The sequence below is a fragment of the Erinaceus europaeus genome, chromosome 8 (assembly GCF_950295315.1).
Source record: "Erinaceus europaeus chromosome 8, mEriEur2.1, whole genome shotgun sequence".
Classification (NCBI taxonomy): Eukaryota; Metazoa; Chordata; class Mammalia; order Eulipotyphla; family Erinaceidae; genus Erinaceus; species Erinaceus europaeus.
Window position 1 is genome coordinate 47,932,180 of NC_080169.1, and position 22,123 is coordinate 47,954,302.

Genomic DNA, 22,123 nt, shown 5'->3' on the forward strand with positions numbered 1-22,123 from the left:
AGGCTGCTTCCCCTCCTTGGTGTTGTGAAAAATAGAACTATAAATATAAAGATGCATGGATCCCTTTGAACTAGTGTTTTCATGTCTTTTGGATAAATGCCTAGGAGTGGTATTGCTAAAGCATGAGATATTTCAATTTTTATTTGTTTGAAGGTTCTCTGTACTGCTTTTCATAGGGATTTCAACAGTCTGCATTTACACCAACAGTGTATCAGAGTTCCTTTTCTCCACATAATAGTTTCATGATTTACTTTAATACCAGTCAAATGCAATTTTCATTTCAAAAGAACTTCAAGAAGTGATCATCTCAACTGCTTAAATTAGGTGAACTGATTCAATTCTGACATTTCATAGTTAAGCAAATCGTGGGATAATAGAAGATATGAGATTAGAAATAAGATTTTTGTTTTTGTTTTTGGTCTTGAACATTAACTGCTCCTTAGATCCTAGACCCTAAGGCAGGTAAGAATTTATTACATTTGTTCAGAAGAATTTGCTAGGATTTATAATCACAATGTCTGGTAGAAAATAAATCCATTTAGGTTTAAGAGCATTGTAGACATTCTTACAGTCTAATTTGAATCTGTATAGTTAGCCACCTCTTATTTTAGAGGACTTTCTCAGACAGCTATAGTAATCTTAACTGGTAAATTTATTTCCTTAGGATTTAAAATCCCCTTCAAATATATTAGAAGAATGTATAATTTCAAGGTCTGGGACTGGTAGATTAAGCTCTTTACAATTAGTCTATCCTCTCTTGCCCTTTGCCATTATGTTTCCTCATGCAACTGTAAGCCTTGAATTATGAACATTGCTTGAAATATACAGGGAGATAGAGGAGGACATGGAATGCTTGGATTTAAAGGAGAACCTGGACTTTCACTTTGTGGACCAAAGGTATCCTTTATTTATGGTGTGTGTGTGTGTGTGTGTGTGTGTGTGTGTGTGAAGTGAAAGATAGTTTAATGCATACTAGGTTGACAATTGGGATTGTCCTATTTGCAAAATTTAAGATGAACTCAAATGTAAGAATACATTATTTCCTTTTTTAAAAAAAATCAAGTCATAAGATTTTTCATAAATGTGGGAGTTGATAGCTCCTATAGTTACATATTTGCTGACTAAACAGCTGTTTGAAGTATTCCATTTCTTTTTTTTTTTTAAGCTTTAAAAAAAAGTTTATTTATCTATTACATCCAGTTTGGTATTTATGGACTCCTGTGACTTTGTCATTGAAACCATTTGCTTTTTCTGCCTCCAGGGTTATCACTGGGGCTCGGCGCCTGCACTAGGAATCCACTGCTCCTGGAGGCCATTTTTTTCCCCATTTTGTTGTGCATGTTCTTGTTATTTTTTTTAATATTTTTTTAATTAAGGAAGGATTAATTAACAAAACCATAGGGTAGGAGTGGTACAATTCCACACAATTCCCACCACCCAATCTCCATTTCCCACCTCCTCCTCTGATAGTTTTCCCATTCTCTATCCCTCTGGGAGCATGGACCCAGGGTCATTGTGGGTTGCAGAAGGTAGAAGGTCTGGCTTCTGTAATTGCTTCCCCGCTGAACATGGGCGTTGACTGGTCGGTCCATACTCCCAGTCTGCCTCTCTCTTTCCCTAGTAGGGTGGGTCTCTGGGAGAGCGGAGCTCCAGGACACATTGGTGGGGTCTTCAGTCGAGGGAAGCCTGGCCAGCATCCTGATGACATCTGGAACCTGGTGACTGAAAAGAGAGTTAACATATGGACCCAAAGCTTGGAACAGTGGAGAGGAAATGTTAGGGGGGTACTCACTACAAACTCTAGTGCACTTCTGCTTTCAGACATATATTTTGCTATAGTTTACGTGGGATACGTGGGAACATATGCTCTCTCTCAAAGAAACTGGTGTATATCTAGGTTTTGGGACTTTGTTAGAAAGTGAACCACCTGAGATGAAATTAGAGTATACTATGAAAGGAAAGGTCACACCCAAGTAATGAAGTTGAAGGGTTGTCATTCCACACATGAAATCTCTGGACACAGTCTGAAGTGAAGCATGTTGAGGTGGAAATCGTTGTGTTGGTTAGGTTGTGATTGGCAGATGGCAATATTATTTGATATGGATAGGGAGAGGCATACGGGAAAGTGGGCCCTATCCAAGGGTTCCAGGACTGGGGGAAATAGAGGCTTTATAGTGGAGATGTGAGGTTCCTGCTGTCTTAGGGTTCAAAAAGACAATTGATAATTAATGTTATCATCACATTATTTAGTAATTGGGTTAACTTTGAAAAGTCCTTTTGTTAGGGTATGCTGTGCAGTACCCAGTATCTGTACAGTACCCAGTATCTGTGCTATTGGTTGCTTCTGATCTACTTGGTCTAGGCTTTTGAGAGAGTCTGCATATCAATTACACAGCCTATATATTGAAAAGATTCAGTTTGTGTTTTGAAAAACTTTGAGACATACAATTAATTTTCCCCCTCTCATATTAATTAACTAGTGATTTATATGACTACATTTTACTAACAGTGTACATAAACACCATTCCTACCACCGAAAGACTGTGACCCATCCCTCCCACCCACTCCTACCCTCCACTGGCCAGGAAGCTGCATGACTACTCCTCACCAAAGGGTTTTTACTTTGGTGCCCTACTTACAATTTGGTCAGGTCCTGCTTTTAGTTTCCCTTTCAGATCTTCTTACTCAACTACTGATGATGAGTGGGATCATCCCATACTCATCTTTATGTTTCTGACTTAGTTCACTTAACATAATTCCTTCTAGCTCTGTCCAAGATGGGTCAGAGAAGGTGGGTTCATTGTTCTTGATAGCTGCATAGTATTCCATTGTGTATATATACCACAGCTAATCAGCCACTCATCTGTTATTGGGCACCTGGGTTGCTTCCAGGTTTTAGCTATTATGAATTGTGCTGCTATGAACATAGGAGTATACAAGTCTTTTTGGTTGGGTGTTATGGAGTCCTTGAAGTATAACCCCAGGGGAGGAATTACTGGATCATATGGAAGGTCCATGTCTAGCCTTCTGAGAGTTTTCCAGACTGCTCTCCACGGAGCCTGGACCAATTTACATTTCCACCAGCAATGTAAAAGGGTTCCTCTGTCCCCACAACCTCTCCAGCATTTGTTGCTGCAGTCTTTTTGAGGTATGCCATTCTTACAGGAGTGAGGTGGTATCTTAGTGTTGTCTTAATTTGCATTTCTCTGACAATCAGTGACCTAGAGCAGTTTTTCATATGTTTGTTAGCCTTTTGGATCTCCTCTGAGGTGAATGTTTTGTTCATATACTCTGCCCATTTTTGGATGGGGTCATTTGCTTTTTTGGTGCTAAGTTTGCTGAGCTCTTTATATATTTTGGTGATTAGTTTCTTGTCTGATGTATGGCATATGAAGATCTTCTCCCATTCTGTGAGGGATCTCTTTGTTTGTTTAATAGTTTCTTTGGATGTGCAGCAGCTTTTCAATTTGATGTAGTCCCATTGGTTTGTTTCTGCTTTAGTCTTCCTTGCAATTGGGTTTGATTCATCAAAGATGTCCTTGAGGTGTAGGTGGGAAAGTGTTTTACCAATGTTTTCCTCTAAGTATTTGATTGTTTCTGGTCTGACATCTAGGTCTTTGATCCATTTGGAGTTGATTTTTGTTTCTGATGAGATAAAGTTCAATTTCATTCTTCTGCATGTTACAACCCAGTTTTCCCAGCACCATTTATTGAAGAGAGCCTCCTTCTTCCATTTAATGCTTTGGGCCCCCTTATCAAAGATTAGATGTCCATAGGTGTGGGGATTTATTTCTGGGCTTTAAATTCTGTTCCACTGGTCTGTGTGCCTATTTTTGTTCCAGTACCATGCTGTTTTGATGATGATGGCTTCATAATATAGTTTAAGGTCTGGGAGTGTGATGCCTCAATTTCTGTTTCTTTTCCTTAAGATGGTTTTGGCAATTCTAGGTGTTTTCATGTTCCAGATAAATGATTGTAGTGTTTGTTCTATTCTCTTAAAGAAGCTTGGTGGAACTTTGATGGGTTTTGCATTAAATTTGTATATGGCTCTGGGGAGAATATTCATTTTGATGATATTTATTCCTCCAATCCATGAGAATGGGATATCTTTCCATTTTTTGGTATCAGTTTCTATTTCCTTGAGTAGCGACTCATAGTTTTCAGTATATAAGTCTTTCACTTCTTTGGTCAACTTTATTCCTAGGTATTTGATTGATTTTGCTGAAACAGTAAACAGAAGTGATTTCTGGAGGTCTTATTCTTCAGATTTAGTGTTTGCATAAAGAAATGCCACTGTATTTGTACATTGATTTTGTAGCCTTATACCTTGCTATATTGCCTAATAACTTCCAGTAGTTTTCTGCTGGATTCTTTAGGTTTTTCATCTGCAAATAGTGAGAGCTTGGCTTCTTCTCTTCCAATCTGTATTCCTTTGATTTCTTTCTCTTGCCTGATTGCTATGGCAAGAACTTCCAATACTATGTTGAAGTGATAGTGGACAGCACTGTCTAGTCCCCGATCTGAGGGGGAATGCTTTCAGCTTCTGTCCATTGAGTATGATGTTGGCTGTAGGTTTGCTATATAGAGACTCCATTATCTTGAGGAATTTCCTATCTATTCCCATTTTTTGTAGAGTTTTGAGCATGAATGGGTGTTGGATTTTGTCAAAGGCTTTCTCTGCATCTATTAAAATAATCATGTGGTATTTGGCTTTGCTTTTATTGATGTGGTGAATGACATTGAATGACAGATCTTGAACCAGCCTTGCATTCCTGGGATGAATCCCACTTGGTCGTGATGAAAAATCTTTTTGATATGTTGCTGTATCCTGTTGGCCAAGATCTTGTTTAATATTTTGGCATCTATGTTGATCAGCGATATTGGTCTGTAGTTTTCCTTTTTTGTTCTGTCCCTATCAGATTTTGGTATCAGGGTGATGTTGGCTTCATTGAAGGTGGAAGGGAGTATTCCTGTTTCTTCAATATTATGGAAAAGCATAAGAAGTATGGGTACTAACTGTTTCCTGAAATTTTTGTAGAATTCGTTTGTGAAGCCATCTGGTTGAGGACTTTTGTTGTTGCGAAGATTCTTAATAATGGTTTCAATTTCGTTGTCTGTGATTGGTACATTTAGATTTTGTAGTTCTTCTTGGTTCAATTTTGGAAGGGCATATGCTTCTAGGAATTGTTCCATTTCTTCCAGATTCTCTAGCTTGGTGGCCTATAGTTCTTTATAGAAGTTTCGCAGGATTCTCTGGAATTCTGTGGTGTCAGTTGTGATATCTCCTCCATCGTTCACAATTCTATTAATTTGAGTCTTCTCTCTTTTTGTTTGGTGAGTCTGGCTAGGGGTTTGTCAATTTTGTTTAATCTTTCAAAGAACCAACATTTGGCTTCATTGATCTTTTGTATGGTTGTCTTATTTTCGATGTTGTTTATTTCTGCTCTAACTTTAGTGATTTCTGTCCTTCTGGATGCTTTAGGGTTCCTTAGTTCCTCTTCCTCTAAGTCCTTGAGGTGTGCAGTAAGGTCGTTCATTTGAGTTTCTTCTTGGTGTTTAATATGTGATTATATGGCTATAAGTTTCCCTCTCAGTATTGCTTTAGCTGTGTCCCAAATATTTTGATAGGTTGTGTCTTCATTTTCATTTGTTTCCAGGAACATTTGAATTTCCTGCTTGAGAGAATCTCTGACCCAGTGGTTCTTAAGGAGTATGTTGTTTAGTTTCCAAATTCTGTGATTTTTAATAATTGTCTGTTTGTTGTTAAATGTTAGTTTTACTCCACTGTGGTCTGAGAAGATACTTGGGATGATTTCAATGTTCTTGAATTTATTGTTGTTGTCTTTGTGGCCTAACATGTGGTCTATCCTTAAGCATGTGTTATGTGGATTTGAAAAGAAGGTGTATTCCAGTTTTTTTGGGTGAAGGACTCCGAAAATGTCCAAGAGGTCTAGTCTGTCAATCTCTTCATTCAATTCTCTTGTATCTTTGTTGGTTCTCTGCTTTTTGATCTAAGTGTGAGAGTGGGGTATTGAAGTCTCCCACTATTATTGTATTACTATTGATGTATTTTTGAAATTCTTTTAGTACGTACTTGACATATTTAGATGGTCCCTCGTTGGGTGCATAGATGTTAATGATTGTTAAGTCTTCTTGGCTGATTGATCCTCTAATCATTATGTAGTCTCTTTGCCTATCTTTTATTACTTTATTTAATTTAAAATCTATCGTGTCTGAGATGAGAATGGCTGTTCCTGCCCTTTTTTGTGGTCCATTAACCTGTATGATAATTTTCCATCCTTTCACTTTAAGTCTGTGTTTACCTTGTTGTGACAGATGGGATTCTTGTAAGCAGCATATGGTTGCATTATGTTTTCTGATCCATCCCCCAACACTGTGCCTTTTGATGGGTGAGTTTAAGCCATTGAAATTTATTGATATTATGGATTTAATGTATTGTAGTGCCATTGTTCAATAAAAAATTTTTTTTGTTTGCTCTGATATATTGCCAGTATTATAGTGATGTTCTTGTTTATAAGAAGTCTTTTAGAACCTCTTTCAGGACTGGTTTGGTGATGGTTGCCTCCTTTAACTGTTGTTTGTCCAAGAAGGTTTTGATCCCTCCATCTAGTTTGAATGAAAGTCTAGCAGGATATATTATCCTTGGTTGAAACCCTTTTTCATTCAGGGCTCGATAGATATCTTGCCATTCTCTTCTGGCTTTTAGAGTTTGAGTGGAGAAGTCTGTAGATAATCTTATGGGTTTTCCCTTGTATGTGACTTTTTGTTTCTCTTTTTCAGCCTTTAGGATCCTTTCTTTATCCTTACTACTTCTCATTGTGACTATGATGTGTCCTGGTGTCTTCAGGTCTGGGTTGATTCTGTTTGGTACTCTCTGCGCCTCTTGAATCTTGATGTCATTTCTGTTACTCAGGTCTGGGAAGTTTTCTTCTATTATTTCCTCTAGAATGTTTGCTTCCCCTTCCTCTCTTTCTTCCTCTGGCAGGCCAATTATGCGAATGTTAATTCTTTTGAGATTATCCCATATGTCTCTATTGTAGTTTTCAGTGTCTCTCAATCTCTTTTTAAGCTCTTTCACCTCTTTCTTCGTTTTCTCTAACTCATCCTCTGTCTGACTAATTCTGTTTTCTGCTTCTGTTAGTCTGCTTTCCCTTGCCTCAGCTTCTTTCTTCATTATAGCTATTTCAGCTTTCAGTTCTCTAATTACCTCAAGATAATCAGTATTTTCCTTGGGGGTCTCAACTGTTGTTTCCCTAATACTGCCATTCCTTTCCTCCAATGTTGTTTTCATTTCTGTGATTAATAAGTTTATTACTGCTTGCATACTTTTCTTATCTATGGTTACTTCTGGCTGCTTTGTAGTTTCTTCTGGGCTCTTGTCTTCATTCATTGGAGTAGCAGTTTTGTTTTTGATCTACCCATTTTTTTAATTTATGTGTTTCTTTTTTTTATGCTCTGTTGTTCCTCAGTTGTTGTGTCTTGAGCACAAGCAACACAGTACTAAATACCTTTATGACAATTGCACTCACCAACCTCAGGAATTACAGTAGCAACTGAAGCAAGTATTGAAGCAGTTTAATTGTTACCAGTTAGCCAAACAATTTCTCCAGTCCGTGAAATAATAGTAACCAAATCCAAGTGAAGAAGAAAGAGAAAAGAAAGAAGGGATAGCAAGAATAGGCAGTTATGCAAATCTACTATCCACTTTATATTCTAGGGGTTACAAGAGGGGAAAGGGAACTAGAGCAGAGATACACACATAGAGAGTCCACTCTGTGTCAGATTTATTCCCCAAAATAACTCACAAATTCAGAAAGGCAAAGAAGATGGAAGGAAGAAGTATATGACAAGATAAAAAATAAAAAAAAGTAAAAAGAGACAAGTGAGAGAAAAGGGAAAAGAGAAGAAAAAGAGCTTTAATTAAAGAGCAGTGAAAAGAAAAGAAAAAACCCTCAGGACTAGACAAGGATGGCTGAAATAGACAGTTATGCAAATCTACTATCCACTGTATATTCTTGGGGTGACTAAAGGAGGAAGGGAAGTTGAGCAGAGACACTCACAGTGAGAGTCTACACTGAGTCAGAATTCTTCCCCCAAATAATTCCCAAATGTGTATCAGTGAATTCAAAAAAGCACACTGTTTGGTGGTGTGGAGGATGGGGCCTGTGGCTTTGGAAGCTGTAGGATTAAGGAAGAAAGGATGACAGCATGAAAAAAAAATGAGAGTGAGAGAAAAAAGAAAAAGATAAGAAAAAGAACAGTCATAAAAGAGCGGTGAAAGGAAAGATTATTTATTATTATTATTTTTTTAATTATTTAATTAGCTATGTTGGGTTAGGTGGGGGGTTGCCTACTCAGAACGAAAAAAAAGGCCAGAGGTTTCAGAGGGTATAGACTTAGAATGAATGATACTCCCTGGTGGGACAGGAATTTGGTAAAGCCTGCTAGGAGCTGGTCCCCAGGGACTGCTTATGGGGGGGGTGGGTAGTGGGAGGAGGTGTGCTTTATATTTAAACGGAAAAAAAAATTTCCCCCCCTTTTTTTTTACTCTATTTCTTGACCCAAATTAAGTTATAGTCACCTCCTTGGTGTCACTGCTAGGACCCCTTATTGACTGACCTACTAAAGGCAGAAAATCCTACTGTTTCCAGAAGATGTGGTCAGAGCTCAAGCCACTAGCAGTTTCTCAGTCCGCCATCTTCTGGGAACCGAAGTACTCCATTTCTAATGTCTGTGATATAAGAGATTATTATGGCCTCTAGCCTCTTCTTTTACATGTTAATTGTTCATATTTTCTTCTGTAAAACATTTTCCAAGAAGTTCACATTTGAAAGTTTTATAAAATCATTTTTTCTGCTTTGTTGTCCTTTTTAAAGTTATTATTAATGGAACTTCATATGATTATGGTAGAGGACAATTTTCAGTAATCATGTCTATTTTCCCTTGGCAATATGACATCACTCTCCTGCTGTTGAATGAGATACTTCTTAGTGATCACTCTGTAGAACATCTTATGAAATTTAGTTAAGAAAGAACCAGCAAAAATCCATCTTATAAATATCTTGAGAAATTTTAAAATAAAAATCTGAGAAAGGACATTGTTCTTAACTGTATAAATTCTAATATTCTTACTAACTTCAGAATTTACAGCCCAACTGAAAAATTTGCAGCACTAAGATATCTAGAAAGAAATGTTTGTACAGTATGAATGTTTTAATATTTTTCCTTCCAATATGGGTACCAGAGGTTAAACATTAATAGTGATGGTAATTTGTTATATAATCTTGGAAATTAGAAATAAAAACTTAAAAGTTAATTTCAGTCCAAATGTCCTTTAAACTTAACTGAGGTGCACTTACTGCTTTGTTTTACTGTTGGTTCTTTACAGAATTCCCCTGTCCACCTCAGTCAATCAATCATTCATTCATAAGTGTAGGGTTTAGAACAATTTTGGGAAGTTAAATTTTTGGCAACATCATGACTTGGAATTATAACAGTTTGATCTCAATTTTTACTTGAATATAAGACAAAATGTTGAGGGGGGTCAGTTGGTGGTGCGCTTGGTTGAATGCATATGTTACATTGTGAAAGGTCCTGAGTTTTATCCCTTAGTCCCCACATGCAGAGGGAAAACGTTGTGAGTGGTGAAGAAGTGTTGCAGGTATCTATCTCTCTCTCCTTCTTTAGCACTCAATTTCTGGCTGTCTGTACCCAATTAATAAATAAAGATAATACAAAAAAAAAAAGAAAAAATAGTGTTGAGAATTATACTACTTTTCCTAGTCTTTGGAAACAAAAGATCTGCTAATTATTAATTTGCTTCTAATGTGAAACGTGATATACATTATAAAACATGAATATCAGTTTGTCAATATGTGTTGACAGGGGTCACTATAAAAGTTATCAGAATAGATTAGCAATCGAATAAAGTGATATAAAAATATTCCTTTCTAAAAAAAAATCTGTCCCAAGTGTAACAAACTTATATTAAATAGATCTGCTCAGAATTTTCTTCATTATTTTCTTCATTTAGTTAGAAATACCTTTAACTTCCATTTGTAGAAAAATTATGCACCTCAGAGAACTCTGTTGGTCAAAATGCAGTCATCACCCTTCCCCACGCTCTATACAGGATGTCAGTGATTGCTACTAATGGGGTTTAATGCCTAAAATTACTACTGTAAAACATATTTATAATTTTTACTAGGTTTCAAGATATAAACCATAAACTGTGTCCTATCCCTTTACAACCTATTTTTTTTTTTTTTTACTTTAAAGAAATATTTATATACTCATAGGTGGAATTTAAGAAACGAAGGAGGGAAAATACAGGGTGAAAGAGACCAGCTGTGGTTTACTACAGCAGAGTTAAGAACTTACTCATAAAGGGGAGATAGGAAATGTTGAGTGGATGTTGGGGAACCAGTATGTGGTGGTGGAGGAAGATTTCAGTTAGTGGTGGGTGTGATGTGTGAACACCTCTCATGGGAGATAAGAAACAGAACTCATGTGAAAACCTATTTTAAATTGCTATTGCCCCAATAAGATATTTGAAGGGGAAGAGAAAATGGTTTAGAGAGGGAGAGGGAGAGAGAGAGAGAGAGAAAGAGAGAGAGGAGAGAGAGAGAGAGAGAGAGAGAGAGAGAGAATAGAGATATGGGGGGGGGAGTCCCACTGTCTGAGAGCCATTATTTCCATGAGAGTCTGAGCAGGTTGACCCTGAGCCCCCTCCCAGGGTGGTGATAGGCAGGTCCCTCCTGACCTCCTGACCTCGTGACCTTATGATGGATGGGCTTTTTCAGACTGGGTACCTTTCTGCACATGCTTCCTCATTCCCTCTGAACAAAGGCCATTAATTACTGTGTATGGCCAACCAAAACCCACTACACATATCCTGGCTTTGCTCAACTGCCCCCTTCCCCCCCTGCCCTGAGGTGCTTATAATTCACCCTTAGAGGAAAAAGTCTACCTATGTATTGTGAGCTCATGACCAGACCTTATATGGTAACTTTCCAGTTGTGATCAAATACTTGATAGGTCAAGATTTAGCTCTGTATTGTGTATGGATTAATGATTATCTTAACCTTTCTCAAACCTTTGGGTATATTTACTTGCTTGTGTCCACCAATAAATGAGTCATCTCTCTGAAGCTTCTTTGTGCCCTCTCCCCTGTCACCAGGGCCCCCTAGGATCCCCAAGGGCCGCTCCTGTCTCTGCTGCCAGTGGCCAGGGAGGCAGAGAGCCCGAGAGCCCAGAGTGATCCACAGAGAGTGAGAGTGAGAGGGAGAGGGAGAGGGAAATAGAATGAGAGAGGGGAAGAAAGAAATGCAAGTTGGTGCTTTAACGTATGAAACTGTCTCCTAAGTCCTATGTTATTCTTTTAAAATTAGTTTTATTTTAGCTTTTATTTAACTTTATTTATTACCCATTTAATTTGGGCTCCCATTGAGGATGACAATAGGAGAAATAATAAAAGGTAACGTAGTTATTTTACTTTCATGCAAAGTATTGCAACCAAAATTTTGCTGTGAATTGTTTTCTGGTCATCACTTACTATATTTACTAAATGTTCTCATTTTATATTTTTCTATAATATATGATACAGAAAATTTATAATTTTTGAAGTGAATATATCAGTAATCAGATGGTTTCAATTCTCAAGTGTTTTTCTTGCATAGGACTTTAATGGTTTCTATGTATTTATTACACTCATTCTACACTTTCCACTGAACACAAATGAATGAAAATTATGAATTGGGGTCAGGTGGTAGCTTGCCTGATAGATCACCCTTCTTGCTACATGGGAAACTCTGAGTTACAGCCCTACAGGGCACTGGCACGATATGGGGGCACTATCACTCTTGGAGGAAACTCTTGGATGGTGGGACAGTGGTGTGATGCTTCTCTCTATATATTTATCTTTCTTTTAAATAAAATGAATAGGGAAAAAATACCAGTGGAATCATGCAGTGGCAGCCCCTCCCCTTTCCCTGCAAAAAATTGTTACTTGATTATGAATTGTTACATATAGTAGAGTTTCCTTCTGAAAATTTTCAAATCATTCTCTTGCACTTACAAATCCATCTCTGGTGTATTGAGGTGATATTGTGCTTAAGTTTTGTCAAGTGTTTCATAGTTGGGTCTTATGTATCACTTGCTGTTATAATTTACCAGGGTGCCCAGGGCCCCCAAGAACCAGTGGGTGCTCCAGGACTCAAAGGTGATGTCTATCCTGGTGTGGCTGTAAGTACAAATGAACGTTAAGTTTCTTTCTTGCTCTTTCTTTCTTCCTTTCTTTCTTCCTGCTTCCTTTTCATTTCCCCTTCTTCCTTTCTTCCTATTCCCCCCTTTTCTCTTTTTTTCTTTTCTTTCTTCCTTCTTGTTATCCATTCTCTCCACCTGTTTCTTTTTCTTTAGCACAGATAGCATTTTATATTTTTCTAATATCAAAGTATTTTATTTCTCCTTTTGTATAATTCAGTGTCTGAGTACTACTTTGAAAGTCCTGACCTAAAGGAAAGTTGTCAGTTTCTTTTTGTTACTAAGAATGGTAAAATATTTTTTTAAAGATTTATTTATTTTAAAGTTTTTATTTATAAAATGTAAACACTGACTGTTTCTACTGCACACAAAAGATAATTTCACTTTCTCTATTATGTCATCTCAAGGACCTCAAGGACTTCCTGGACCCCCTGGGCCTATGGGTTTACGAGGAGTAGGAGACACTGGAGCTAAGGTAAAATTACAAAGTAGATAAACATTGTGATTTCTGAAACATCTACCTTGAGTGAGTTGAATTTTATTTCTAATCAGGCATGCCAGAAGGATGTCTAAGGAATTGATAAAGTTATTTGTCTGCCTTTCTGGACTTCCTGAGAAGATATATTCTTTTGAGAATGCAAGTGAACTTTGCACTCTTTTCCCCAACTTCCCAAGTAGTAGCTGTTATCTTTCCTTGTGGCTCTGTCTTCCCATACTAAGATCAGAGGTCAGAGATCAGAGATCAGAGATCAGAGATCAGTTTTTTTTTTCTCCTTCACAGTTATCTCTGGGGCTGGGTGCTGGCACTGTGAATCCACTGCTCTTGGTGGCTATTTTTTCCATTTTATTGGCTAGGACAGAGAGAAACTGAGAAAGGATGGGAAGATAGAGAGGAGGTGAGAAAGATAGACACTGCAGACCCGCTTCACCACTTGTGAAGCAATCCCCCAGCCGATGGAAATTTGGGGTCTCGAACCAGGATCCTTGTGTGGGTCCTTGCGCTTTATTCTGTGTGTGCTTAACCCGGTGCTCTACCACCCAACCCCCTGGCAAAGCTTTTTTCTAGAGCCTCTCATCCAGTCCTAAGGCTTTCTTTGTTCACTCTGACCACCCATATACAAAATAATCCTCTCTCTCTACTGCCCTCTTCCCTCATGATTGTCACACCTACTTGTCTGTTTCCTCCAAGGCCTACAACACTTACTTAAATCTCTTGCTTTCCTGCTATGCTGTATATCCCATAGGAGTGCAAGTTTGCCTGACATCAAGCACTACTGGAGTTTCTTCCCTGCTAATTTCCTGGTACCACATATAGGTTTATCAGCCATAACAGAACAATAACATACTGGGCAAATGATCAATATTACCCTAAAGAGAGAATTTTTCCTTACAAATGTATCTACATGCTTAGTTTTTCAAATATTCCTGGGCACAAAAGAGAGAAATGTAGTACATGCTCAATGTCAGCTGGTTGTCTTGATTTTTTTGGTGTCTATCTTAGTACTTAGGAGTGTCAACACCTATACTGCTTCTATAAGCAGGCCCAGGTGCCTTTTTGTCCTCTCTTGGGTTTGACAAAAGCTTGGAGATCCATCACTTCAAATACTACTTCTTCTTCTTCTTCTTCTTCTTCTTCTTCTTCTTCTTCTTCTTCTTCTTCTTCTTCTTCTTCTTCTTCTTCTTCTTCTTCTTCTTTTTTTAAGAAAGGAGGCATTAACAAAACTGTAGGATAGGAGGGGTACAACTCCACACAATTCCCACCACCCAATCTCCATATCCCATCCCCTCCCCTGATAGCCTTCCCATTCTCTATCTCTCTGGGAGTATGGACCCAGGGTCATTGTGGGTTGCAGAAGGTGGAAGGTCTGGCTTCTGTAATTGCTTTCCCACTGAACATGGGCGTTGACAGGTCGATCCATACTCCCAGTCTGCCTCTCTCTTTCCCTGGTGGGGTGGATCTCTGGGGAAGCTGAGCTCCAGGACACATTGGTGGGGTCATCAGTCCAGGGAAGTGTGGTCGCCATCATGCTATCATCCAGAACCTGGTGGCTGAAAAGAGAGTTAACATACAAAGTCAAACAAACTGTTGAACAAAAATGGGCCTAAAGGCTGGAATAGTGCAGATGAAGTGTTAGGGGGTACTCATTGTAGACTCTTGTGTACTTCTGCTTTCAGGTATATATTTTTCCCTAGTTTATAGACGTGTGAATATATGCTCTATCTCAGGGGACCTGGTCTATATCTAGGTTTGGGGACTTTGTTGGGGAGTGGACCACCTGGAATGGAATTAAAGAATACTATGAAAGGAAAGGTCTCAACCAAGTGATGAAGCTTAAGGGTTGTCGTTCCACACCTGAAGTCTCTGGACACAGTCTGAAGTGAAGCATGCTGGGGTAGCACTTGCTGCATTGATTCAAATACTTTTTCTAATGGACTGGGGGTATGGATAGACCTGCCAACTCCCATGTCCAGTGAAAAAGCAGTTACAGAAGCCAGATCTCCCATCTTCTGTGCCCCAAAACAATTTTGATCCATATTCTTAGTGGAGGAGAGTACCCATTCATTGGGGAAACTGACGATCCTTCCTAGCCGACTGAATCCACATGGATCCCAGTCACTTTCAAAGCCAGCAACAAGCAGCTCCTGACAGCTTTCAACCTGACCTGTTGACTGGCTACAGAAGAAGGGCAAATGCTAGAAGAAGAAGAAGAAGAAGAAGTGGAGGAGAAGTGATACGAAGAAGATAAGTGGGCTCTGAACTCCAGCTCCATCAGGACCTGAAGAGAGAGGAAAAAAAAGGAAGGGACATTTGTATGTAGAAATAAGGTTTATATGTGGCTTGGAGGGGAAGAAAGGATTTGACCTGGAAGAAAAAGGAGGCAAATATGTACTAATCTAGACAGTTGTAGAGATGATAGTTAATCCGTATCTGCAACCTTAGGAGAACTACTGTGGTTTGCAATGGGATAGGATTGGGGATTCAGAATTCTGGTGGTGGAAACAGTATGGAATTATACCCCTGTTAACATGTAATTTTGTAAATCAATATTAAACCACTAATAAAATTTAAAAAGGGGAAAAACAAACAAAACAAAAACTCTTTCTAAAAGAGGTATTGATACCTGCACATCTCTGTCAAGGCACATGGAAAGGATACATTTGAAGGTGGTGCAGAAACTATACAGAGGAGACAAAATGCTTTTGCCAGTGTTCTGGGCTGGCCTAACATTAACACACCTTACCTTATGGTGTCAGTACAGCTTACCAAATCAGGGCATCATTTGTTTTTGTTTCTGATTTAGCAGCTATCAAGATTTAAACTTTATTATTTTTATTTGATAGGCCAGAAGGAAATTGTGTAAGGAAGAGGATAAAGACAGGGGAGAGAGAGAGACACCTGCAGACCTGCTTTACCACTTTTGAAGTCCCCCCCTCCCCCGCCACACACACACTGTAGGTAGGGACCAGGTTCTTGAATCTGGATCCTTGCACATGGTAATGTGTATTCACTCAGGTGCACCACTGCCTGACCCCCAAGATGTTGTTAAACTTTAAAAATAAAGAAATTTATGTGGGGCAGGGAAGCAAATAGAACATAGGACTTTTGTATGTCTGATTGGATCTCTGGTACTACATATTTCAGGATGTAGTGGCACTCTGATTTCATAAAATAAACCAGAAAATTTTTTGAAAGAGAAATTCTCATATGTAAATTTTGTTATTTTATGCTCTGAGAAAAGCACTGGTAAAAACTTTAGTTATTAGACTACTGCTTTAGGGGAGCAGAAGCTTTTCCCCCCTTCTATTTTGATTAGTGACTTAATAATGATTTATAAGACCATAAAATTACAAGGTTATAGTTTCACACTGCATGCATCACCAAAGTTCTGTGCCTTCCCTCACCCCTGATAAGCACCATACATAGTTCTCACAGTGTCTTAGAGAAAGTTTAGATACTTTTTTTCCTTCAAATTCATGTACTTTAGTTCCCTATGTTCCACATATGAGCAAAACTATTTTGTAGTTGTCTCTCTTTCTTTCTAAATTTATTTATTGGGAGATTAATGATTTACAGTGAACAGTAAATACAATAGTTTGTACATACGTAACATTTCTCAGTTTTCCACATAACAATTCAATCCCCACTAGGTCTTCTGCCATCATGTTCCAGGACCTGAACTCTACCCCCCACCCCACCCCAGAGTCTTTTATTTTGGTACAATACACCAACTCTAGTCCAAGTTCTGCTTAGTGTTTTCTCTTATCTTCTTTTTCAACTTCTGCTTGTAAGTGAGATCATCCCATATTCATCCTTCTATTTCTGACTTATGTCACTTAACATGATTTTTTCAAGCCCCATCCAAGACAGGCTGAAAATGGTGAAATCCCCATTTTTAATAGCTGAGTGGTATTCATCATGTATATATACCACAACTGGCTCAGCCACTCATCTGTTGTTGGACAACTGGGTTGCTTCCAGGTTTTGACTATTACAAATTATGCTGCTATGAACATAGGTATACACAAATCTTTTTGGATGGGTGTGTTTGGTTTCTTAGGATATATCCCCAGGAGAGAAATTGCAGGATCATAGGGTAGGTCCATTTCTAGCCTTGTGAGAGTTCTCCAGACTGCTCTCCACAGAGGTTGGACCAATTTACATTCCCACCAGCAGTGCCAGAGGTTTCCTTTGTCCCCACCTCTCCAGTATTTGCTGCTCTTACATTTTCTGATGTATGGCATTCTCACAGGAGTGAAGTGGTATCTCATTGTCTTTATTTGCATTTCTCTGACAATCAAAAATTTCTTTCTTTCTTTCTTTCTTTTTTTTTTTTTTTTTAAACAAGAGCACTATTCAGCTCTGGTTTATGGTGGTGTGGGGGATTGAGCCTGGGACTTCAGAGCCTCAGACATGGGAGTCTCTTTACAGAGCCATTATGCTATCTAACCCTGCTGTAGTTGTCTTTCAACTCTTTATTTACATCACTAGCTAATCACCTCCAGTTTCATTAATTTTGTCACAAAGGGCAAAATATCATTTAAAAAAATTGCTGTGTAATATCCCACTGAGTATATGTACCATGACTTTTCCATTCAATTGTCTGTCAGTAGATATTTAGGTTGCTTCTACTCCTTGAAAATTATAAATAAAGCAGTTGTGAACATAGGGGTATATATGTCCCTTGAATTAGTGTTTTCATGACTTTTTGATATATGCCAAGGAATGATATTGTAGGATCATAAGATCTTTCCATTTTTATTTGCTTAAAGAACATCATATTATTTTCTCAATGGTTGCATCAGCTTTCATTCCAACCAACAGACTAACAGATTTCCTTTTTCTTCAGATCCTTGCCAACACTTGAATCTCCTGTTTTGTTGATATAGGCCATTACCACTGGTGTGAGATGGTATCTTGCTGTAACTTTGATTTCCATTTCTCTAAGTAAAGAGACACAGGAGCTTATTCCTATTTAAAATATGCCATGAGGGCCAGGGAGGTGGCTCAGCCAATAGATTGCATGCCTTCCATGTGAAACCTTGGGTTTGACACTCAGCACTGCATAAAAGTAAATAGATGAAGACAACGATAAAATTAATGTATTAAGTAAAATGTGTTAACTATATACTGGAATACATTTGTAGTTCAATGGAAACACATTATAATTAGCATTTCCACAGAGTAGCTCATCATAAATATTTTATGTAAATATACATTGTATTGTATGAAATTATGCTATCATGTTACTATCTTACATTTAACACAAATAATAAAGTCAGACACTTAAGGCATAGACAGAGAAAATTTTCAAATTTGATTCTTCTAAGTATGTCCTTATATTAGATTATTTAATTTCAGACAAAACATGTATTAAGTGGTTTTATGTAATATTTTTTGGTAAAAGTCCCTTATATTTGTTTCCACATATATATATTATGGAGAATAATCAAGAAAGAATAAGGTGCTCCTTTGAAATTTTACCCAGACCACTTTTTTTTTCCCAAGCAGCTAAAATATTGCCAGATGTGTCTTGAGTAAGAGGCATGTTTTCTGTTAGCCTGGACATGAGGCAGAGTAGAAGTAGCAGCCTACAGGGGAATGAACTTTTAGCTAGGGTTTGCCAATGTCCACCTCCCTCCCTCTCATTTGCTTTTTTTTCTTCCCTTGCTATTGCCTGTTGGAACTATGAGCTTGTGCTTAAGAACTTGGATTATAAATTTGAAAATAGAAGAGACTTTAACAACAAACACTTATCAAATTGCTTTCAAAACATTCTTTGTGCTTTTTAAGGACTATAACTTCAATACCTTCATATATACTCCCCTTCTTCTTCTCCTTCTCCTCCTCCTCCTCCTCTTCCTCCTCCTCCTCCTCCTCCTCTTCTTCTTCTTCTTCTTCTGGAGAAACATGTATGGGGGGAGAAAGAGAAGGAACTGTAAAGAAAAGGGAGATCCCTGAAAATGTCTAATTTCACAAACTTTGTCTAGGTTTAGTAGAGAGATGATGAAACTCAAAAGACCTAACATTGTTAATGCTTATAAAAGTACAATAAATACTCAGGGCCAGCAAAATAGCTCTCCTGGATAAAGCACCTGGTTTGTCATGTGTGTGAACTCCACTGCACTGCAGGGAGCTTTGGTACTATGATTCTTCTCTCTAGCTTCTCATTCCTTCCCCTACCCCACTCTCTCTTTCTATTTGAAAAAGTCAGTCCAGCCCAGAATGGTGAAGTTCTGGAAATAACAAAAAAGAAAAAAAAATTATAATACTCAAAAGTGTCCAAATGTCCTCAACTTTCATTTTGAGTCATAGTGACAGGGAAATTGTAAATATGTGGGCATGTGTGGTGTAATTATATAGAAATACTTATCTAATATGTTTTTCATTTAGACATGGTGTAGTCACCTTAAAATTCTGGCCTTAGGGCATTAACCTACAAATGTGTTTTGAAATAAGGAAACCATTAAGGTTGATGATTAATTTATGGTTTTAAAAAAATATTTAGTTTAGGTCACATGTGTTTAGCATGTGACAGAGACATCAGAATCAAAGCTCCTATGTTTTAAAACATAAAAAAGCACCCTCTGACTTCTTAACCCCATCATGTTTCATGGCTTTTTTCCAGATAGAAGAATTCCATAGTATAGTAGTGGTTACATTGAAATTTTGCCAAGACCTTCTGAGAGAGTTCTAAGATACATATAAAAACTAAAGCTTTGGGGGCCAGACGGTAGTGCAATGGGTTAAGTGCACATGACACAAAGCTTAAGAATCCGGGTTCATGCCCCTGTCTCCCCACCTGCAGGGGGTTTGGTCACTTCACAAAGTAAAGCAGCTGCAGGTGTCTATCTTTCTCGCCCCCTCTCTGTGTTCCTCTCCTCTCTCAATTTCTCTCTGCTCTATCTAACAATAACAACAACAACTTCTATAACAACAACAAGGACAGCAAAAAATGGAAAAAAATGGCCTCCAGGAACAGTGGATTCATAGTGCAGGCACTGAGCCCCAGCAATTACGCTGGAGGCAAAAAACAAAAAAAAACAAACAAAAATAAACAACTAAAACTTCTAAGGAGATAGTGGATACAACCTTAAAATTCATCTTTGTAATGTGCTGGGAAGAAGAACTGGCAATTGAGTTCTTGCTGAGGGTAAAATGCTTATTTAGTACCTGAATCCTGAGCCTCTCGGATGGGGAAGTCAAACTTAACACTACTTGTACTCCTGGGCCCCTACTGATTAGGAGGCACCTTTGTCATTTGGGAGCACTTATTATATAAACATCACCTCTTTCTAGAACACCAGATAACTTTTTTTTTAAGTGAAAGGTTTTATAAAATTCTCATTTTTTTAAAAAATCAAAATTGTACTGATTTACCATTGGTTTACAATTTCAGAAATACAGTTTCACATCTCAGTATGTATGTGCAGAAGACTATCAGATAACTTTTTACTTATGAATTTCTATTGTCAAAAACTTATAAGGACAGATTTCCTGGCATCTCCAAGGGGATGATATATTCTTGGGCAGGTGGACAGGTAGCATAGTGGTGATATAAAAAGATTATTATGCTTGGGCTGGGTAGTGGTGCACCTGGTTGAGTGCACATGTTATAATGCACAAGGACCCAGGTTCGAGCCCCTCAGCCCCCTCCTACAGAAGGAAAGCTTTGTGAGGGTTAAAGCAGGGCTATGGGTGTCTCTTTGTCTCTATTACTCTCTATCTCCTCCTTTCCTCTTAATATTTGACTGTGTCTATCTAATAAAGATACTAAAAAATTAAAAAATATATTTTCATGCCTGAGGCTCCAAGGTCCCAGATTCAACCTCTGACCACCATCAGCTAGATATTGGAATTATGCTCTGGTAAAAACAACAACAACAACAATAACAACAAACAAACAAAAAACTCATGTGCTATTTTGTACATTGAAAGTCATGGCTTTTCTCCATGTCATCGAGCAGTTGAACATAAGCCAGTACTGGAACTAAGAAAATTGAACTTGGCTTTGTGACTTTCAAAGGACGTCTTTACTCTCAAATAGTCAGAATAAAGCCTATAAGCAAAATAGATCTCACAGAATTTTGTAGTTATTATTATTTTAAACTATTATATATATTATTGTATATATATTGTATATATATTGCCCCAATAGTATATATCACATATCTTGCATTTACAAGTGATAGGGAGACTGTGGAAAGGGAGAGGGTGCAAGGCTAAAAGGAAGACTGCAAGAGAGCTCAGTTGGGAGGGTAGCTGCTTTGTCATACATGCAGCCCTGGTTCAAGTCAGGTCCCCATCACACAGGGAAAGCTTTGTGCTGTGGTGTCTTTCCCTTTCTCCATCTTTTTTTTTTTCCTGTCTCTTTTTCTGTCAAAAAACTTTACCCAGAGTGATGAAGCAGTGCTCTGGTTAAAAATGAATGAACTAACAAACAAATAGCTAATGGATGAATAAATCAAAATGAGTAGCCTGACCTGATCCACAGATGCTCAGTGCACAACGCTACATTCCTCTTTTAATTAAGCTAATGCTGTTAAGTGCATAGCTGGCTTATTTCTCTTTTCATCCTAGCTTTTCCATTGCCAACTACTAAATTATATAAGCATTAATGAGAATTATTTTAAAAAGATGATATTGCACCTTTTGGGACAAAATTGATGAACCTGGAGGTGATTATGTCTAGTGAAGTAAGGAAGTAAGAACCTAACAGTTTCATTCATATGCAGAATACATATAATTGAAACACACAAACTTACCTCCAAATTTCAGACTTTGTAAGAACTATGGTGGTTATGGAGAGTGGGGGCAGGGCATATCTTTGATATGGAGGGTGGATGTGGTATGAACCATATCTCTGAAATCTTATAATTTTGAGAACTGTTATTAAATCACTAAAAGAGAGAGGGAGAGAAACAAACCCAAGTCCAAAAGAGTTTAACATTTTTCAAAATATTTAATGTTTGAATATTGTAAGTACATGTGTTATTTGACAAAAATGGCCCATAGTCATAAATTAAAATGTAAGCCTATGTGAAATTCCACTGAGGATCATTATTCTAAAAATGTTCTCAGCAACTGAATTGCCCCTCTGTTCTTTGCAATGGCTCACATATGTGCACACCACCAACAGGCAGTGGTTGTTCAACAGGCAGTGAACAGAGGAATGATTCATACAGAGATACATTAGGAATTTTTGGATTCCATCAGTGGATATAGATTGGACAATGAGCTCCATTTTGAACACTCTGTGACATGAACTGGCCTATGATACAGAATTAATGATAATGAAATTACATGTCTGGCTTTCCAAATTGGAGTTGAAGTTACCCATGT

At 37.9% G+C, this 22,123-nt stretch overlaps 1 protein-coding gene across 1 annotated transcript in view; it reads left to right on the forward strand.

Annotated features, from left to right (window-relative positions):
* COL28A1 (collagen type XXVIII alpha 1 chain) overlaps positions 1 to 22,123 on the forward strand; it is a 301,074-nt gene that overhangs the window by 145,213 nt on the left and 133,738 nt on the right. Inside the window, 3 exon segments of the mRNA XM_060196187.1 lie at positions 829 to 897; positions 12,196 to 12,268; positions 12,690 to 12,757. Of these exon segments, the coding sequence (XP_060052170.1) occupies positions 829 to 897; positions 12,196 to 12,268; positions 12,690 to 12,757 (210 nt within the window).